Genomic DNA, 22263 nt, shown 5'->3' with positions numbered 1-22263 from the left:
ATTTTTTTTAATTATAAAATACTTTTAGCTTCCTTCAAAAAATTCTGAAGGATATTTCTTTTGTTGTAATGAATGCATAAAATATAGAATTATGATCAAATAAATAAATTTAACACGTTAGACAACTTTGCATTGAGAGTGAATTCATTTTACCATTGATAGTTTATGCACCTCCTCTCATAATGCGGATAGAGATGAAACTATTAGACATTAGAGATTAGAAGTAAGCAGAGTTTTGGTCGAAACTTAATGAAAGTCAGTTGTAGAAAAGGATTCAAGTTTGCTGACATCACTGCCACAATCATAGTTATTGCTAGCGTATATGAGACTAAATAATATTGGAAAAGCAGGATTCATTCAAGTGTCATCTTTCGACAGGAGCCTCTTTTGATTGATTAATAACGAGCGGTAAATAGGTAGAAGTTAAAATTTATTCATTCAATCTCCGGACTCCATTTTAAATTTTTGGAATCGCTATAAGCCCACATTAACCATCTAATATTGAGCCAACTCAGCGTAACTAAGATTTACTACCATGTTTCGAACCATATAAACTGCGAAATAAAGCGCTCAATGGCTACCGCTAATAGTGTAAGTGACAATGGAGGTCAGGCAGAATCGAATGAAAAAAATACTTGGGAGGAAAATTGGAGGGAGCCTATGAGAGCGAGAGGGCAGCAGCTGGATGAAGGGTTAGTAAAACACGGAGAGATGGGTCGAGATGACGGGACTATCAAACAATAAGCTCTATTCTCGTCCTGGTCGGTAGAAAGGGAGAGCGAAATGGTGGACGATGATGAGGGCGACGTGACGCGTGGGAGGAGCGTGAAATGGGGACGAGGAGTGAGGGTGAGAGAGAAAGGCAGCAGTGCGCCTGGTTTGATCTCTCATGATTGCGACACGGAGGTCAAAATGGGGAGATGACTGTGAGGGCTGGGAAGTTGGGGTCTCGTCTTAGAAACGCGGAGGAAGGGAGAGAAGGGCAGACTACGGCATACAGTACGAAGGAGGGAATAGCATAGTGGAGCGACAAAGCAATAGCTACACGCTTGCAATAATCAGCCGGGGTAGTGGGCTCTCCCTGACCCCCATAGGATCCAAACTCCAAGGCCCTTCCCTCCCACACTCTCTTCCTCTCTTTTCCTTTCTGGTCATTCGCGTTCTCTCTGGGCGATGCGTCAGAGAAAGCCGGAAGTGCGTCAATTACTCCCCCAAGGTTAATTCAAGGTCAGCGCGGACAACTCGGGGATGCTGTAAAGAGGTTACAAAATGCTCTTGATGGGCGCGGAGGAGACATTTCCTCGCTTCGGAGCAATGTGGAGACAAGAAAAATATGCAGCCCCCAGTGTAGGGGTTTTCCATTATTATGGTGGCGAGGGAGTACGTGCATACAGCGCCAGCGTTTCGTTAGCTTTCCGCAAAGACGAGTATCACGTAATGCAGTACTACAATTTGTTTGCCTAACAAGACTCTCTATGAGTTAATTTATTGTAGGGTGGAGGCTTACAATAAGAAGCTTCTTCTAGCTAGGAAGTGCTGTATACATTATTAAAGAACAGCTCTTAGACTACGTGTAAGTTTTAGTAAATTTGGTGATAGCTTATATGTTATATTTATTCTATGAGAATAAGAATGGTTTATGAAGATGCCTGTACCATAAATTTGTATATCATCAGCTTTTGAACAAATTGACGCTTCCCATGAAGTGTTAGGACGCCAAATTTAAACAAATGCTTTTAAAATGCAACGAATTTATGTTTTGAAGTATTCTTTGAGAAACTAGAGCCAAAAAAATTGAACTTTAGCTATTGTCAAATTTAAAACGTATCATGAACCAAGTCATGATCTTTCCAGCTAGATCCAGGTTGATAAAAGTAGATACGCTTATATTATATATTTTACGCCTAATCATGCCAACCTCAATTTCGCTGAAAATTTTAATTACCAATTATATGTAAAACATTTTCTCCCAAAAGATATAAATATTAACAAAGAATACAATGACTACTGTTTTCTGACTGTATTTTTTCATCTCATCGTTATCGAAGCCCATGTACTCGCTTCAATGACCTGCATAGTGTGTGTACTGGCGATAAAACAATCGGCGAAACGGGGCTAAAAAATGAATAGAAACGGGGCTAAATAATTTTAATTTTGTTTGAGTATTCATTTCTATCAGAAGCCAAAATTACGAATTCTTTAATAAAAATCAACCCATTTATTTATATTATACATTTCCCTAAAACAAAGGTAATATATTTTAATGACCAAAATTTTTGGAAAATTACTTAAATACACTTTCAAATTATTAACAAGCAATCAATTTCCATTTTGTTTTAATGCATAGTTATTACTGTCGTGAGCATAAAAGAGTATGATTTTTTTAGAACTTTATTTAGCAGTGGTTTTTTGTCATCTATGATTCAAAGTTTCCACCAATCATCGATCACACTTTATGTATCACAGTTTTCCTGAAAATTCTAAATAAACCTTTAGAAAAATGAAAGAATAGCTTTTACGATCAAATGAGTTTCCTGCAATTACAACAATCAAACCTTTCATTTTCTTATGGCGGAAGAATGTGAAGGTATTAATTGCAGTGACCGATTCAGAGTCGGTGGTCTGCGCTGGAACGCCAACACATCCGGAGTGGTTTTAGCGCTCAGAGAGATGGGATTGCTTAAAACTTGAAATTCAGACAACAGGTCAATCGCTGTCGGTCACTCAGCGCTGAGCGAGGTGATTACTTTGCTTTAGGAGCGTCGAGTATTGTCAGCAGAGCTTTAGAAAACATCATTCTTGGGCAGGCTGCTGAGAGCTGCCTCCTACACTTCCCTTCCCTCTCGCACCACAGGTGGATGAATGATCCTCCGGCTCACTCTCTTCATCTTCATTCATCGGACAAAAAATTACCCTGAGGGCGTGCGGTCGCACTACAAGTGCTGGCACGATGGGAGCGAAATTCAGGGTGTGCGGACACAATTCAAGATTCTTGGAATGCCCATCGGATCGCTCTGGGATCCGGCAATTCCTTGGCGATGGACCGTCTGCTAGTTGAAGGGATTGAGCTGATCTACCTACCTCCCACAGATTAACCCGATGTCTTTTTCTAGACAGTTAGGCCAGACTTTGAATAATACATACGCCACATGGGTTTATCATTATTAATAAAAATAATATACATTTGTAAGATATAAGGTAAGTCTAGGTAGGAACATTAACAAATAAAATTAATTAAAATTACTGACATTCGATGTTAATTCGTGCTCATATATACGAGTAATCTACCTTGACAGTTTCCTTTCATAGAGATATTTTTTAATTATGGCAAACTGTCGGCCAATTGTCGATCAAAACTTAGGGACAATCCTCTTATGAACTTATGTTTTCTTACATATCAATTCCATCTCATTTTTCCTCTAAAAAAAATTACATATAGTTTTAGCAAATATATTTTTTAATAATTAAATTGGGGACCAAAGTATGGAATGGTGGATAGCGTAACTTGGTAGAACTCCATTACGATTCCTAGGAAATCATTTTCTGGCCGGGTGATGCTACGCCGCACCGGTCGCAGTAAAGTTATATTTTGTGGAATAATAGAGTTTTTCATTTCCTACGCATCATTAGGGACTAAAGTTGGTATCCTGTAAAAGCATTATCTAGTATTGACCGCCTTAGTCTATCCTCTCCTCCAACCATTAAAAATGTTTCTACGGGAAATCTTTTCCGCAAATATACGGTTTTATTAATATAGTAATGTTTTTAATTAGTATTCCTATTCATATTTATGCGCACTCCATCCACTTGCTCGTATTCTGGGAACAACTACCGTGTGACCCTCGCAATTCACGTATAAACATTTTACCACCGTTATATTTCCATTACGCTAACCAGTTAAGTATTAGACTTTGAGAATTCCACAAATTAATCCATTAGTTTAGCCACGTTTACTGTGAATAAAATACCCAGACTAAAAATACCCAATGACTGCAGAAATGCGAATATCTTTAAACGGTCAAAATAATTGGAGCATTCAACCAGCGCGAGCCCGAAAGAAAAGGGGACTATCCGAAATCAATACAACCAAATCCCGGAATTTCTACCTCTCATCCGTCCCCTCATCTCTTTTTTCCCCCGGAGAAATAAAAACGAAAGAATTGTGCGCAGGGAGCAATTAATTCCACTTCTTTCGGATCGCTGGGGACGAGCAACTGCCGCCACAACCAGCTCCACTATACATTATGATAATCGAGTAAGAGTTGAAGCATAAATTAAAACGTGATGCATTGCGAGGCGAGGGAAGGCGCGAGGGCGCGGAGTCCGGGGGGTGGAGAAGGGGATGAGATGCGACCGGGTGCAGGGGAAGGAGAGGGAGGAGTTGGGTGGGGATCGGTGAAGGGGGATGATGGAGGGGGGATCAAACGAGGAGGCGGCCGTGTGGTGAACTGGGGGGGTGGGGGGAGGGAAAGGAGAGGGAGGGTGTGCGCCCCGGGGGGTCGAGGGAGGAGGGCGGTATCGAGAAGGGGGGGAAGGGGACAAGTGGGGGCGGGGGGGAAAGGAAGGAGACGGGATCCGGTGCATGGGCGTGGGAGTGGGGTGGAGGGGGCGAGCACGAGCGGCTGCGAAAGAGGCGCTAACAGGTTGCACAGCCGCATCAAAGTTAGGGGGATGGGGAGGAGAGGAGGCGTAGGCAAGGGTGGGGGTGGTGGGCCCCGGAGTGGTCGAGAGAGTGGGGGGGGACGGTGGAGGGGTAAGGCTTCCGTGGGTGGAGTCGAGAGGGTGGGGAGGAAGGGGGTGTGAGGAAAGAAGAGAGACGAATAAGGGGAGACTCGGGTTTTTTTTCTGGGGAGGGAAAATGGCAGGAGGAGTGGGAGTGAGCCGCGGGGAGGGGTGGCAGGGAACGCGGGGGTAGGCGCCGGTGGGGCGTGGGACCCGGATATGCGGGAGGATTTCATATTTACGTGTTACGAAAGGAGGTTTACTCCGAGATGAATGAAAAATTGAAACGAGGAAATTCGCGAAGGTGAGAGCGGGAAGCTACTAAGCTCAAAACTGCCCGTCTTCGTGTGCGACGAATGAAATGTGACGCACCCGACATAAATTTATTAAGACACCGGTAAGTTATCACTTGAATTATTTCCACACATTTGGTAACTCCCCGTGTCTTTCGACCTAACTTAAGGATAACTTATGTTGGATAAACCGCACTGTCCCAGTGCAAACATATGTTTTGTCGTACAAATAGAGTAGTCGTATAGAATAGACACCAAAATTTGAATAAAATTACCTAAAATTATGGAATTGTAAAAAGAGAATAAATTTGAAGAATTGTGAAAGAGAATAAAATAATTTTCAAGTTCCATCAACACGAATTTGATTCCGTAAGTAAACTAAAGTTTATAAGCCACCAAAGAACTAACTTAAGACTCCCTATTTTAAACGTTAAAAGTTTTCTGCTTGAAATTATATAATTTATTCTGGAATGGAAAAAAATAAATAATTTTCACATAACTTTTCATGAAAAATAGGTAGATTGATAGTTTCAACACTGGCACCTTTGCGGATGTTTCTCCTACAGTTAAACGCTTGTAAAACCTTCAATTAGATAAGTATTCGTTGCAATAACAAATATTATATTATGAATACTTAGTATTTATTTTATTTGATTCGTTCTGATATGGATTAAAATAACGTCACAAGGTTGCATCTACTAATACAGAGAGTGGATTGGTTAAAGAATACTATATGTCTTTAAATACAAGGTAATGGGAAGTCCTACAGCCGCTAGCGTCAATTAGAGAATAAATTCAAAATGGAATCGAAACCCGCGTCGATTAAATATATCATAGTCGAAAGAGAAAGTGTATTGACTATTCCTCTTTCACTTGTAAAAAATATCAAATCTCATAAAATCATCAAAAAATTAATTTATTACCAGTAAATTTTGTACGCTAATAGAGGTAAAACGCCTTATTTTCTACCACTTAAGTTATTTTTCACCATTCTTAGCTAGGATTAGAATCTGCATGCATACATTGATAAAGATTACCCTTTATAAAATTTCGGAAGTTAAAACTTAATGAAAATAATTTCCTACGTATGTACTTGTATTCCTGGGGAGACTGGTTGAGTATACTGATCTGATAGATAGTGTAAAAAAGATACAACCTTGTTCTACGTCAGCCTACCAGTTCTCAAACACTCCCGCAATCCTTCTTTTAACGACTTTTTTAATATTCTAATTATGACTCCCTCGTCTCGTTAGACAAACCATTTCAGCGTTAAGTCATTGAGAGGGCGTGCAGTTGGCTTTAAGGAGCATACTCGTGCCCGGGCTTGAATCTTGCTCCCCACAGGGTATCCTCATACTACCAGTCGACTCTCGTCCCTCGAGCTACACCTCTCTCCCTCACTTCTCCTACACTCTACCTCCCCTATCGCGAAACACATTTGTCCTTAGTCCTGCTCCAATGAAAGCGATGGTTGTGCCTTGAAGACATTAAAAAAACTAAATTTCGAATGCCTTTTCTTTGCTTTTTTGCCATTGCAACGTTTGTATAATTAATAATTAGCATTAACAATAGTATACAAATTACCAGATTCAGCTGTATTTGAAATTCTATAATAATGTCATATCATATTTTAAGTAATAAATTGAAGGGTTATATCATACTCAATTATAATTTAGCTCGGAAGGATTGTGTAGAGAGTCCTTATTTTTAAATTCAATATTTTTCTCAATCGTGAATCGGTGAGGACCATAAATATTTGTAAAGATTGTGAAAAATACGTATTTCAAATGCCTAGGCAATGTTGATACGAAATGTTTATCCATAAAACATATATCATATACTAGGGATATTGAATACAGAATAAATAACATTTTAGTTCCTGAGATTTGTAAGGCAGTGGGGAAGCTTGAACTCGACTTGAACAGAAATTCGGAATAAACAAAACATGGATGGTACCATGGTAAGAGCACGCGACAAGCGGGAAAATGATTTCAAAGTGAAAAATTATGTTTCAAAAAGGGGAGTGAAAATCTGCCGAAGAGTGCAACTGAGAAAGGAATATTTTACACTAATGTCACAGGCTATCCAATTAACTTCATCCCCACATAATTTCCGTGCGCTTGAAACTCCTTATTCATTGGCCGAAGAATGAAGTTTGTCCTCAGAATTCCGATGAAAAGAGACGGACAAAAAACCTCTGGCTGTAGTAAAAAATTTAGCGCACGCGTATTTTCACGTTAATGGATGGAAATATTTGCACTTTATTTCAGTGAGACCTCGAATATTTTTCCTCGACCAGGGGAAATAAATATTACCGAGAAAAAATAACATTTTATACCACCGCACTTTAACCACTTAGGCAAAGCTCACGAAGGCATCCAAAAGTAAGCGTTTCATCCACTTGGATTAATAAAAATTCGGAAAATATTCAGTTTTTTTTTGGTCGCCTTTTTACCCAGTAAGAGAGAAGAAGTAAGGGTGGATAGAGGCCTAATTCTCAGAGAAAACATCAAAAGCGAATCATTCCAGCTTTTTTCTAAGCAAAACAAAGCATGAAATAATAAATTGAAGGAAATAATTCGAAAGCCGGTTCCTCAAAATTTTCCTGGGGATAAATACCTTAAGTGCAAACGTCTATCGTACGATATAACGTTTATCGTACCGATAAATACCATAAGTGCAAACGATCACTCTTTCAGGACAAAATATATTGCCCGACACTTCGATGAAATTTTCAATGAAGTTTCATCAATACTGACAATTGATAAGAGAACACAAGGGAAACCGAAAGTTAATCGCTTCAGTATTTCTGTTTGTAATTGACTTCATATTTTTGGAATATGGTAGCAGATTCTTTAATATGCATTGAAAACTAAATGATCAATTCCGTCTGAGATAAATCTTCATTACTTTTTAATTACTTAGATGAGTATGCGTGCGTGTGTGTGTGTGTATATATATATATATATATATACACGAGGGTCATCCGGAAAGTAGTACCCGTTCGTGAAATAAAGACACAAAAGTAAATATTAACAAACATAAAAAATTTTATTTGAAAGAGGATACTTTAAACTACTTCTCAACATAATCTCCAAGCAAATTAAGGCATTTGTCATAACGTGTGACAAGTTTCTGTATTCCTGCTGCATAGTCCTTCGCCGCCAGCTCATTGAGATACGCGAGGGACCCATCTTGCACAAATTTTTGCATAATGCAGATGGTGTTTAACAATTTCATGAACAATTGTTCGAGAAACATTGGGAAAATGCTCACAGATGTCATCAATTGTGACGCACCGATCGTTCCTCACGAATTCGTCAACTGAGCTCACCAGTTGGTCTGTAATGACAGACGGTCTCCCCGAACGCTCATCGTCGTGTGTGTTCCCCCTCCCCATGTTGAAGTTGCGACACCACCGCCGAACAGACGACTCGTCCATTACATTGTCTCCATACACCTCCTTTAATTGGCGATGAATATCACATGGGCGAACGTTTCTTGCATTGAGGAATTTAATCACTGCCCTCACTTCACAACTGGCGGCGTTCTCAATTTTTTTAAACATTGTAAACAATCACAGAAACAACACAGGCAATGCTAGCGTCACGCAACTTGGCTCAGAGAAGGCAGACAAGCCACTGAAGCTATCTGACCTCGTCCAGCGGCTACTCGCGTCGTCAGCACTTCATGCGGCACGAACGGGTACTACTTTCCGGATGACCCTCGTGTATATATATATATATATATATATATTCACATACATATATATACATATATATTTCATAAAATAATTGCATCTATATAATTATATTGATGTAATTATTTTTATTACACTATGCCTTATGGCTAAAATTCTTTTGATGGGGAGAGAAAATGGAATAAATTCAATTTCACACATGAATTTTGACGGCAAATAAAATGAATTTGTCCAAACATATTATTCTTAACTATAAATACAAACAGGTTTAGCATATGAAAAATGTAAAACTCCAAAAATTATAAATCTTTCATTTTAGACCCAACCGTAAAAGTAAAATTATTACGTTATTATGCATTAAATATGTGAGCAATGAGACTTATGAAGTATAAATTATTTCATAAGCAAACGATAAAACAAACAGGTTTTTCTTCAATTTTCTGCTCTAATATCATCATTTTATTAGAAACAATAGTGATACATGATTATTGTTAACGGCATCTTTTCAAACGGGAAATAACTTTCCTAAAATATTAAATAGTAAGGCATGTTCGTGACAGCTAAATTGACGTTTTAATTTTATGGCCTAAAAACATCATCTTTTAAGGCTAAGCATGTCGTGCTGGTATCTTATTTTCATTTACATATAAGAAATAATTTTTTACTCATAGGCGCGTTTTATACTCCAATTTTTGGGGAGCAAACTTACAGATACTAAGGATGTCGTTTAATGAAATAATCAACTTGCAACACTTTGGAAAGCTAAGCATTCCCATGCACTAAAAAAATTGACTATGTTTGAAAAACAGCACCCAGGAAAATAAACTAATAACATTACAGATTTATGCTATCAAAACAACTGGATGCACAAATAAACAGGCCTCGATTTTGTTTTGGAAACAAACAAAAAGCTCATCGTGACGTTTGCATACGTTGGGCTTTTCATATAACAATAGAGCAAATATATATAGAGCAAATATATTAGAAAGCGTGAGTTTTTCTAGATAAATTAAGACTAAATCTTCAGGAGTAAGAATATTCCGCATCAATTCTTTAGAAAAACTATGAGCAGAGCTGAAATGAATTTTAATCAAGTTTGCAATAGATGCAATGACCACCAGTGTGCCGTATATACTTAACCTAATTATCCATAATATTGAAATATTTAACGGTTACCAGACCGCCCGAGTAAAGTTTATTAAGATAAAATTCAAGTATTACGATGGCAATAAAATTCACCGAGAATATCTCCATTAATTATTTTATTTGTTTGCGAAATTAACTGTGAATACAAAGTGCGGTCAAAATTTCATACAGAGTATAACCTAATGCACTGTTCTTCATGTTCACTCATTCATACAATGGATGCCTTGTGTAATCTACGAATGGAATTGGGGAAGGGCATCAACTAGAAAAAGCATTACAATACAATTCAAAGAACGGGTTCACATGTGTGCTCTCTACATCTGAGGAAGGAAACTTGATACCACATTTGTTCTCAAATTGTTTGGAAAACAAAATCAATCTGAAACCTAATGTTCACCAGAATTAATCCCCATTCCGGATGAAACTGTGGAACATGATAAAAGCACAAAAAGAGTAGGGTTTCGTTCTTTTGTGTACACCTGACAAGAAGAAAGTTGTTTGCCAGCCACTCTTTATTCCAAAAACTCACTACCAGTTTAAAAAGAATTGGACCAACGCTCAATGCCACACTTAGGTAATGACTCCAAAGGCAAACCTTTCAAAATATTCAACCAAAATTTAAAACCGGAAACAATATATAACGTTAGTTAAAAGCAATTCCTTCCCCTTCCCGAAGCCTTTGCCTCAATCACCCCAATGTTCTGTTGACAATTTTTCCACCCCCTCCGACTGACTCCCTTCCGTAAACATTCTCGGTCGGCACGCCAACCCGGTGACGCTCAGCGCATTGATATGGTGTGATAAAGTAAACAGACGAACCTGGTCAAACACCGCGTCACTTGTGCGAAATGATTGAGAGCTGAGACCGAGTTTATGGTTACACTTCAAAATTCATACTTGCAGAAAAATAAGATTGCGCAAGAATAATATTTTTTAATTGCAATAATTGTAGTACCGCCCCCCGTGCCTTGTAACAAAAATGGGCAACAGGTGATTGTCACCAAAGAGGAAGGAGACTTTGCTGTTTTCACTGCGATGATATTGAAACTGACGAGTTCCTCCTTACGTGCTACCTATAACCACAAGGCCCAGAGGTATTCAGCTTAGATTACCGCAATAACTGCTACCAGCATGCCAAATGACAAGCAGAGGCATAGCTGAAAATAAACCCTTCAGTTTCATGCTTCACATCGTGGATGTTTTGTGTATCCATGGAATGAAAGGGAAAACGTACTTTTCTATAGAATTTATATGGTTTGCTACAACGCGTTTTACCATGATATGACAGCATCAGGTACTAGATGATGTCGTATCATGATGAAGCGCGTTGTACCAAGGTACATAAGTTCCGTGGGAAAATACGTTCAAACTTTCCTCTGATGAAAATATACCCTTCTGATCTTCATCTAATTCTTCTTACGAATTTGGATATGTTCGTAGCATATGTACTTAGAGTTTGATAATACACATTTTAAAACAAGTCATTAATAATTGAGGGAAATGAAAGCTTCAGAGTTTTTTTGGATATTTGCGAAATGTAAGAAAAAAATGAAGGACTAATCCAGTGGATAAAAATAGAAGCCATAAATTGCGTGTCATGCATGGCCTGAAAATAGTGAATGGTGGCGCTGTTCAGCAGCAGTCCCAGCGATATCATCAGTTTTTGACTGAGACACACGTCCAGCATATTTCCATAGACATATTTCATATACGTCAATGATTTCAAAATAAAAACAGTGTAAAACCGTGGTTAAAGTTATCTAAAAGTGGAGTTATCCTGGGTGCAGAAAAATAGTATTATAGTTGGTAAAACAACGAGAAAAATCAATCGATATTTACCTTTTCAATGCACCAATTTTTACACCCAATTCGTGATACCAATTAATTGGACCTGTCTTATGAGAATGTAGTAGATAACCTAGGTATGTTATCTCTTAACACATATGTGTATTAAGAAATTTATTGATACTTCAAAAGTAATGTAATGATGCAGCCAGATATAACTCCCACTGCCAATTTATGCTATATATAATCGTAATTATATTCATATAATAATAAAAAGGAATATTAACTAAAAGTTTAATTTATCACTCAAGGGAAGAATATTTGAGAAACAACCGGTATCAGATAAACAGTTTAGGCGACGCTGACAAAATTTTATATTTCACAAAGTATCAAAGAACTTAACTAATTTTTGAGAATCCGAATATATCACCTGCCAGAAGGTAGATAATTAGCAGTAGTTTTCCAGTTTTTGAGTAGGTTTTCTTTGTAAACTATCACTACACACTGCTGCTCTAAAATGATCTAACTGGTATGATTGAAATATCCGTAATACCATGCTACATACAAGTATACACTAATAGTTATAGCAGAAAGGAACTTTTAAATTAATCGAGTGATACACAACTTATTGCGGCATTAAACAACGCCATTGTCATGTTTCGTGATTCTGAAAGTGTCGGAGGTGGCCATCTCCCTTATTTGGAGTATAAAGAGGGACAAGTATTTCCTCTTTCAACGTGTCATGCGTAGTGGAGAAATTGGATACATCCTGGATCTGACAATTCTGATTTAAATTGAGGTTTGAAACACAAAACTTCTGAATTGACTCCCATTAACTAAATATCCACCATATCAGCCTTGCTCCCTAAATAAACCACAACAATCTGCTGGTAATCTTGTTTCTTCTATGTCCGGACCAGAAAGCAGAGTGTTCCCACGTTTGGACCACGTCAAAAGAAGCCTGATCGCAAATTTGATAAGGAAGAACCCACGAGAAAAGGGTAAGGCGGAGGGAGATAATAACGTAAATGAGAAATAGGGGATATGTTACGAGGGTGGAATGAGAATGGTCGAAGGGGGTGAAGTGAAGGTGGACTGGGGGGCGGGGGGGGAGTGGGGGTTTGCCTCGGAGCTACGTCATCGACACGTCAGATAATGTACCCCGAGATTCACTTTCCCCACCGCCAGAGGTCTCCCGAGACCGCATAAGAGCAAGCAGTGCCCTCACTCAGTTTTGATCACATCTTGCCATATAAGCCTTCCTCCACGAGAAGACGTTTTCGAGGGGTCGGAGAAATGCATTAAAATTCATCGGTTGGGGCTGGGAGGGGCTGGGGGTCCTAGATTGCGAAAGGCGTTGAGTTCGCCCTCCCCCTGCGAAGCTAACAGGGTGGGATGCTCAGGTGGAGGAGGAGGCGGAGGAGGGAGCAGCGGCGCGGCGTAGGAGCGGAGGTGGAGGGTGGGGGCGAGGGAGAGAGTGGAGGAGGCGGAGGAGGGGAGAGTCGGTGGCGGTGAGTCGAGAAGCCCGCGGTGGAGCGCTTTACCTCTTGGGTTGTTTGCAGACTTGTCTCATTACGTTCCCGTGCGCGCCTTCGATTCACACCTATCTCCGACGGAACCGTCCCACCTCTGTCCCCCCGATTCCCAAGACTACTTCGCCCCGCGCCCCCTCCATTCCAACCGATGCCTCCCAATACCTGCTCCGACTCCCTCAGAGATTACAACTGCTTGCCAACCGTGCTGAAACAAATACGGCACGACAAAAGGTCGCCCATCAATGATTATTCTCTCTTGCTACCAGTTTTATGTAGCATAAAAATCAACATACGAATAGGGAGTAATTTATTTAAAAAATAAATTGGCTGAGGAATGAAATGGATGAATTTTTTAGGCAAATCCACGATGAAAGAAGTCAAATCTTGAGCGTTTCAAATTAAAAAATCCAGTAATAGTGTATAGATTATTCTCACCAGCGATGGTTGAGTGAAAACTGCAATTATTCAAGAATATATACAATAGAAATACACAACTGCAGGAGTGGACTGTCCATTAGGCGGTGTTTCCTATCGATTTAATCAATACTAGTGAAAATATGACAAAAATGGTGCATAAATTTGGAGAAGATAGCCACCTCATCAGAATTTTCTGCCGCTTTCAATCATACCTAGATGTAGAAATGATATTGTACGTATGCAGATATCTAAATGAAGTGTTTTGCGGATTCAAATCTTTCGGGTATTATTTTACAAATCAACATTGGGACCCACACAATTACGTCTTCGGGTCTCGAAGTCTTCCCTCAGACTGAATGAAGCAATTATCACTCAGTGGTAAATTAGACACAATAAGAAAAGACGAAATAAGATCTTAAAATGCAATAAAATGTAAATTAACAGAATTATATTTTCTTGGCCTGTATAATCCTAGTATTTAAGGGCAAAAAAGGATCATTTAATCTTAAAATTGAAATGATTTAATATATCTTAGTAATTCTCCTCAGTGACGTTTGATTACAAACCATTACTAACGTTTTTTATTTTCCCACTGGTTTGTATTTGTACTATGGTCGCAACGATAGAATCAAATATCATTCGTACTGTGGAATAATGACTTTTCTTATGAACGAAGTCAACATTGATGAGATGATTACCTTAAGCTTAAAATATTAAACACGGTCAATATGGTATTGGTTGCTGAAAAATCTATTAATTTCCATGGATGAATAAAATTATGGAATTTAGAAATTTTACTTTCTAATTTCTCCTTTATAGGGTCCAACTTGTTTTGCCAATTAGCATCCTCTGCGGTTTTCCAGCACATATTATGAACATTCAGCCAGTAAATTGTTACATTAACGATAATCCTACTCATCCTAAAATAGACAGTTATTTTAAAAATCCTAATACCTATAAATAACACTTCACCCGTGCATTGAATTGTTTTCGTAAAATATGAATGTTGCGGACGTGCCGTAAAATGACATAATTAATGAGTAATCTGAATCAGATAATGGATGTAGTATGCATTAGAGCAAATTTTCCACTTGCGGGCATTATTTATTTCCACAATCTAAATTAATCATGTGAATAGTTCCCGATAACTAGATACGAACAGCTGAATGGGAAAATTTTAGCATTAATAGCACTTTAATTATTACAAAGGCTAATTTTGGCAAAGGAAGAAATATTTTGCAAACAGCAACATACGGAGATCACTGGGCAGTCACATCTAGTTAGGGGAACCAACAGGCATAAAGGGAAATTTCATTACGAGTTTTGTTTTTCGACAATGAGAAAAGAGAGAATCAGATGAGAAGCGTTATTTTTGACACAGATAATTGAGTTCGTTGAGTTTGCACATGAATTAGTGAGAAAGCAGGTATCGCCCAACCGATGATTACAACCGAAGATGATCATCAGCTCATTCGCATCACAAACGCCCATACGTGGCTTAAAAAGCTCCCATGAACTTCGATTAGATCAATAACATTCGGAATGCATCACAAAGACACCTGTAGTTGATGAAGCCACTGAACTCCACATTGAGTACAAATAAATTTACTTAACCTTCAACACAAGCAAATTTGGATAGAGATTAGTTGCATTAAAAATTGAATTCTACTGATCAAATTAAGAATAAATTAATAAGCCAAAGAAAGGTGGATTTTGAAACCCTCTGCCTACTTCATAAGAGGATTTTTAATGAAAAATCCATGTCTAAACAAATTATTTCCTTATTATATAGTGATGAATAAAATTTAGCCTTGGTTAGGTTTTTTTGAAATTGTGTAAGGGAATATTTTATAACTATTCTGTATAGGACCCAAACATTAGTGAAATAGCATTACTGATCACAATACCTATTAGTAGCACTTTAATGTTTCAGTTTCAGTATAAGAGTTTCAATCTGAGTTGTACTTACTTTTCTATTCTCTCTACATATGATTTTGGACAACTAGTGAACCTCCTGATTATCTGCTTTTGATATTAGGCAATACAATATTTAATTTTATTAGTCCACCATTTTATAAAATTAGAATATTTCAAACCACTGGTGATTTAATGTACAGAGGCATGAAGAAACATTTCTGTGGCGGCAAACAATTTTGACTTTTTATTCATTACATTTTCCGATTTGACACGAAGTTCAAGTCAATTTGACAATGGCTATTTGAAATTAGTTGCAGTATTTGTAGGATGAACGTAGACCAATCCAGTTGGTTATGAAAAAAACATGTCATCGCAGTTTTCTACTTTTACATTCTGGTAAAAATTTGTCTTATCTGCCAACAACTAAGTTTTTCACTTTAGCAAAACTCTGTTTCACTAAAAATAATAAATGTCTAGATCAACGAAATAAAACTACAGCGCGAGTTATTTTTTTAAATGTTCTTCGAAACCAATAAATACATTGATTAATGTGATATTATTTTGAAATGACAAATACGTACTGCATTTTGGATAAAATATTTATGAAATAAACTGCACATAATTCTTATAAATACATTCAGATAAAAGCAATTTATATTGAACCTTGGATTCCTCTGAAATATTTTGAGAATGATCTGACCCCGAGGAACTTAAAGGATAATGAAAATTCATATCAAGTACAACGCACAAGATGACTGCATAATAAGAGAATGTAAAGTGTGAGTATTTTCTGTTGTCCTTCCAGGGTCAATATGAAGGATATATTATCATTTTAGAGCGAATATATTAAGTAAAACAATGTCATCGAAAAGAATATAAGCTTAATTCGATGGTTACAGTTGGTATATATGTCATGTTTCGGATACTGAAAATCTATTGTTTCCCCACTAAGAACATATATCTAAAAATGTTTTGTGCGATTAGAAAATCCACACTAATAATAATCAAAAGCAACTCTATCCATGATTAAAACAATGCATTTTATCGGAACCAAATAGTTCTTCATTAAAATATGATGATATAGCTGAATGAAAACATGTATTCTCGTATTTCCAGTTATTTTTATTGAACAATATATTATAAGGAAATCTCATTTTAACTGATTCGGGCATCTAATATCAACCTTTCCTGAAAAAAGATCCGTACTTTTTCATAACAAAATCTATTTATTTTGAATGAGGTAGGCATTACTTTTAGTACCTATAGGTGTGAGGAAAAGAGGAGAGAAATTTTCATAAGGCTTGCAAAATTTAAAACAAAGTCATTGCTCTAAAATATAAACGCAATGAACCATATCGATTTCATGTACTTTATTTTACTACTTAACTGTAAAGGAAGATGTAATCTAAACCTACCCCTATCGAGCTAGCCCGCTATAGTTTCAACGTTCTCCGATCCATATAGTTTATTGTATAGTGATTTTCATGTTTGGAGTCGTCATATATATTTTTCAAACTACGTATGCATACTGAATGCAAATTAAAACTTAAATTGGGGTGACAAATCTACCATATCATGGAAACGACAAATTCTCATGTGATTTATGTGTACTCCCTAAACATCTTAGCGTTTACCCAGAGGGCAATTTGTTAAGAATAATAATAAGGAGCCAAAGAGCTCTCATTTCAAGTGCTAAGTAATGAGAATTTGGAAAATTGAACTAACCTGTCATCATAGACGAATCCCGCGTCCAGGGTGTTGTAGTAGAGGGCAAACGCCACGAGGCTGCATCCCAGTGCGATGTAGTCAACCATCTTGGCCCCCTCTTGTACCAGAAACCCACAGCACAGGTTAAAAATGAGAAGCACACACGATTCACACTATCACACACTTGATAAACTAAACACTCAATTTGATGAATGGTTAAGACAGAGAAATCTTATTCCCCATCTCCTCCACCTTCCCGTTCATGACCCGTCCCTTCAAATTTTCCGACTGACCAAGCAGAACACCTCAACGCTTTCACTTTGACGGAGTCTATTTATTGAAACTATAACGCATTCAGTGTTGCAGAATTAGAGGTGATACTTTGTATTATCTTTATTCAAATTCACTTAATTAAACTCTCCTTGGATTTTTCGCCACTCTATCGAGGATAGAGAAGTAGAGGCTGGTATACTGTCTGCAACCAATGATTCGCCAAATCAGGTTTTTCCAAGAAGCTTCTGTTCCCGAGGCATGAGCTGAAATAGAGAAACAGCCAAATTTATCAAACCATATCATTAAGGTTTATTTTATAAATACTTTACCACATCATATGAAGCTCGAATTAGTAACTCTTTACTTTGAGAAATCATTTTCAGAACCTAATTTTTAATCAATTAATTTAAGGGCCGTGACTTTATAGTACAATCAGATAATGACTTCTTCAGAATTAAAATTGGTTCAGGAAATTCACTGACGTTTGCCTTGTGAATCAATTCTATACGAATGTTAAGCAAATTTATGATGCCTTGCCAAATTCTCAACAATATGTTGGGAAATATTCAAATGTATCAGAACCATGGATGCGCATAGCTACATGGACAGAATAACACTAGTACGTAGTCAATGTATAGTAAACAGTATAAATACCTCAGTATTACTCGCAAAGTTTGTAACACCATTAACCAATAGTACTACATGAAATATCCTCAATTTCCTTATGATATAAACAAGCATTCTTACTGGACAAAATTAATTGATGTAAATTAAATTAAATATCTTCACAAGAAGAGAAAATCCATCAGCCATAAGCGCCTTGAAGGAAAACCAATTTGGTTTTCTAAGTAATCCTCCAGCCATTTCATCCAATGGGAACAAATCACATCCCCACGGCGTTTACTGTTAATTATTTAATATTTTGAAAAGACAAGTGCGCGGCTCCAATTTTTCGTAGCATAGATTATGAAGCAAATGTGTAAAATACCTCACTTTTTCTTTGAAACATTTTAGCATGTAATTCTAGTAAACATTTTAAACTGAGAAAAGACGATTCTTCGATGGGTAAGTCAGGAAGCAAACTATCATCACATTATCAATCGAAACGAAACGGAATGCATAGCATGAAAAATAAAGTAAGATATCAGTACATACATCCTAGATATGAGGGCAGCTATATAGTACCTGCTCTAAAACAAACACACATCCACGAATGCATGTCATTTATTTGGTTTTCAAACATATAGGAGGCAAATTTTTAACTCCATGTCCCCGTCCTGAATCCCTTGAGCTTACATGTTGCTCAATGTTAAGTGAAAATTAGCTACCCAATCAACCCAATTTTGGCCAAATTATAAAGCAACAGTAATAAGAGCAGTAATGGTGCTTGAACTGTCAGTAGTTCATAATATCCACCGGTTGAATATAAGCAGAGATCATTCAATTGCCTCTCTCATGTTATTTGTCTACAATCATTTCATAGGGAAAAAAATTGAATTATATGTACTCAATACCAACCAGAAAATATCAGTTCTTTACACAAAGGTCAGTTTGATAGGTGAAGGTAGCGCTCAGCCAGTGCTAGAAACTATATGGCGTTTAAAATTCACATTTAATTGTAGGGGGGTCGGTCCCCTTTCCCTTCTGACTTCGGTTACCCACGAAGTTCTGTTACCAGTATAATCATAGAGCTTGGGTGAGGCTGTAGACCCCACGAGGTGTTCCCGGTAATCGAACCTGGGCCCTTAAGTATGTAGTCCAACACTTCACCCACTGGACTACCACATCGATAAACGCTCAATTTTATTGCATAAATTACCACTCAAAGACCACTCAGACCCCAAGTCAAGTATTTATATATATTTCCAATAAATCGGTAGAATGTTAAATAAATAAATATAATGTTAATTAAATGCTTGAATTGAAGTCAGGTAAATGATTAATGTAAGATTTTTGGTAATGTTGTTTCTTGCAATTAGTTGTTATTTTGAATTAGAGTAAGACAGAGAGATGTATACATTCTACGTCATTTAGAGATCTAAAACCTGTGTTATACAGTAATTATGTACAATTGCCCATCTGGGGGTTTTAGTTACATTCAAAAACTGCTATCGTTATTTGTTTCATTTATATATGCTCCGTATCTGATAATACTTATAACTTAATGCAGGAGTTAATCATATTCTTAAACAGGATTTTGATAGAGTTTGATGATACGCCCGTAGAATAATAAATTTGAGCAATGGCGCAATATCGATCAGACAATAGGAACTTATACGTTGTTCATGAAGATAAACTCGCCAAAATTTATTCTCTGTTTACACGTGACATTAGCAAAATATTATAAAACAAACTGAATCCCACTTTTTAAGGCATGTGGTGAAACATATACCAGTGTATATCAAGTATTTTAAATACATCATCCAGGTGGTATTGCTATATATGTAGTATTTATTCTAAACTACCCCTGAACTAATAAAGGTTATACGATTTCAATCAATTAAAGAGATTCCATTAAAATAACTTAATCTTTCGACTGATGAAAACGTTTTATTTGCTGAAATACAATTCTATACGTTACTATTAGGCACCAATGTTCTGTTGCACTTCCGATTAGTCATTTTTGGATTCGTCATACCATGGAATTTGCCATTAAATGATATTTCAAATTTTGGTTTGGAACATAGGGAATGTTTTTTTAAATATCGTTAGGAATCATTGAACATTTGCACAAATTACATAAATTGTTAAAAAAAAACCTTTCAAGATAAATTATATATGTGCTCTCCGAGAAATAATTAGATAGCATAAAAGAACTGGCACAACGGAAAAAAATCAAATTGCACATCCAGTGAGGTCTAACAAGTGTGGCAATAGGCCCATCGTAAAAATATATGGACAATAGGTTTTCAATGTCGTGCATACAACGAAAGAATTTCTCTAGCGGGGTCAATGATCGGCATATGTTATTGAAAACAACATTTATTTTTAAACACGCGCCATTAAATGGATGCTGTTAATTACACTCATTTATTTTGGTTCAGTAGCAGTCGTGAACGATTAAACCATCATATTCTATCGAATCCGCCCTATTTGACATAGTTGTAACTTGGACTTAGGAACGACCAAAGAATTCATTCAATGGTCAATGATTTCCCATTCTTGCTCAGAACAACGTGATTTCAAGCACATACGAGATTCACACATTTTCATAAGTGAAAACAATGAGCAATCAAATTAGCCAGAGAAAAACGAAAAGTCTGGATTCCACATTCAGATTTTGACATCTCACCTACTCTCACCGAATCCCTAGAGGCGGCCGGTCCCAGTATTTCCAGTTCAAAGCAAGTGGCGTCAACCATCGGCCGAGACGATGGACAACCCGGCCGGATGGGGCCGTTCTGCCTTCGGGACCGGAGGCTTCGGGCCTCGCCACTTCAACTCGCAGACCGGATCGACATCGTTCAGGCCGTCGGGCCACCAGCCGATCCCCGAGAGCTGCCGCAGGGGAAGCGGGAAGAGACGTCAACCCCTCCGAGGACCGCACGCAGGACTGCCCCGGGAAACACGGCGAACGCCCGATCCCCAGCGGGAGAAGAGAAGAAGGGGCAGAGAAGAGGTCCTCTCCGCTGGTTTCACCGGGTAAAAACCCTCTTCGCTATGTGGGTGCGAACGGGCAACTGCGAGCCGGGCGGGGAGGAACGCGCTACCGCGGGAGCCCCACCGACAGAGCCGTCCGATCCGATCACCCGGGATGACAACTACGGGCGACCCCGGGACGGCGGTGGGCCACTGGCGACGGTCTTCCGCGGTCGGTGACGGACCTGCTACGAGAGATGTGTCATCCTTCAGCAACCAAGTGGACGACCGTTTAAATCGACCGACCAAAAAAAATAATGACAGCCCCCGAATTCTCGGCGACTGATTACAGAAACTTCCAATATTCCCACGTCATCCCTTTCGACAACCGTAACAAAATCCGACGGTGTCAACTCAATGAAAAAAAGCCCGGATGAAAGTCGAAAATAAAAATGTTTCCGCAACTCTGATGACAGTCTTCCCGCTCACGGGGTCAAGATTCTTCGAAGGCGTAAATCTTCTGCAGCGGGAAATATGTTTTCACTCACGGTGGGATTGGATGTCACCGACTTGCCTAAATGATTCTGTGTCCTGGAAGCATATCACGGCTCGCCTACCAGAACGGGTCGTCGAACGGTGCTAACGCAACGGCCCTTCAGAACAGACTGGCCTCGCGGCTTGAGAATAACCTTCGCTTAAAAACTGGCCCGGCGCCCCCCCACCCAAAGTCCGCGCAATATACCCTCCCCTTTTGCTCCGATAGTCCCCTTCCCTCTTCCGAGAGAGCCACCCCCCTTTTGCCCCTCCAATCCGCCCTCTCTCATTCCATCCCTCCAGCGCCCCGTCATCCCCCCGTCGCACACACACACACAACACAACCTCCTCACCCCGCCCCTCTCCTCCGTAAGCGCCTGCTCGCACACCCCCTCAAACTCGGCACACATCCGAACCACCCCTATCCACAGACCCACATACTCAAACCCCACACCACCTCCACCAGCCTCCACACGGCCTTCTCGGCACGCACATTTCTCGGCCTCCCCCACCTTTCCCACTACACACACGATAACCTGCCCTGCACACACCACTCTCCCCCACCCTAACTCCGCACAAATCCCACCCTTGCCAGGGACTCTCCAACGTGTTCCCCCACACCCTCACAAAACCCTTAACCACTCCTCCCCCCTCC

At 38.7% G+C, this 22263-nt stretch overlaps 1 protein-coding gene across 1 annotated transcript in view; it reads right to left on the bottom strand.

Moving 5' to 3' along the window:
* LOC139697942 (nuclear pore complex protein DDB_G0274915-like) overlaps window positions 1-21669 on the bottom strand; it is a 501567-nt gene extending 479898 nt beyond the window's left edge. The window contains exons 1-2 of the mRNA XM_071596802.1: window positions 20788-21669; window positions 17241-17758 (exon numbers count right to left, since the gene is read on the bottom strand). Coding sequence (XP_071452903.1) covers window positions 17241-17329 — 89 coding nt within the window. The 5' untranslated portion in view covers window positions 17330-17758; window positions 20788-21669. The remainder of the gene's footprint in view (window positions 1-17240; window positions 17759-20787) is intronic.
* Between the last annotated feature and the right edge of the window lie 594 nt (window positions 21670-22263).

The sequence above is a fragment of the Hetaerina americana genome, unplaced genomic scaffold, assembly GCF_022747635.1.
Source record: "Hetaerina americana unplaced genomic scaffold, ioHetAmer1.1.p SCAF_8, whole genome shotgun sequence".
Lineage (NCBI taxonomy): Eukaryota > Metazoa > Arthropoda > Insecta > Odonata > Calopterygidae > Hetaerina > Hetaerina americana.
This window is presented reverse-complemented; position numbering and strand designations above follow the sequence as displayed.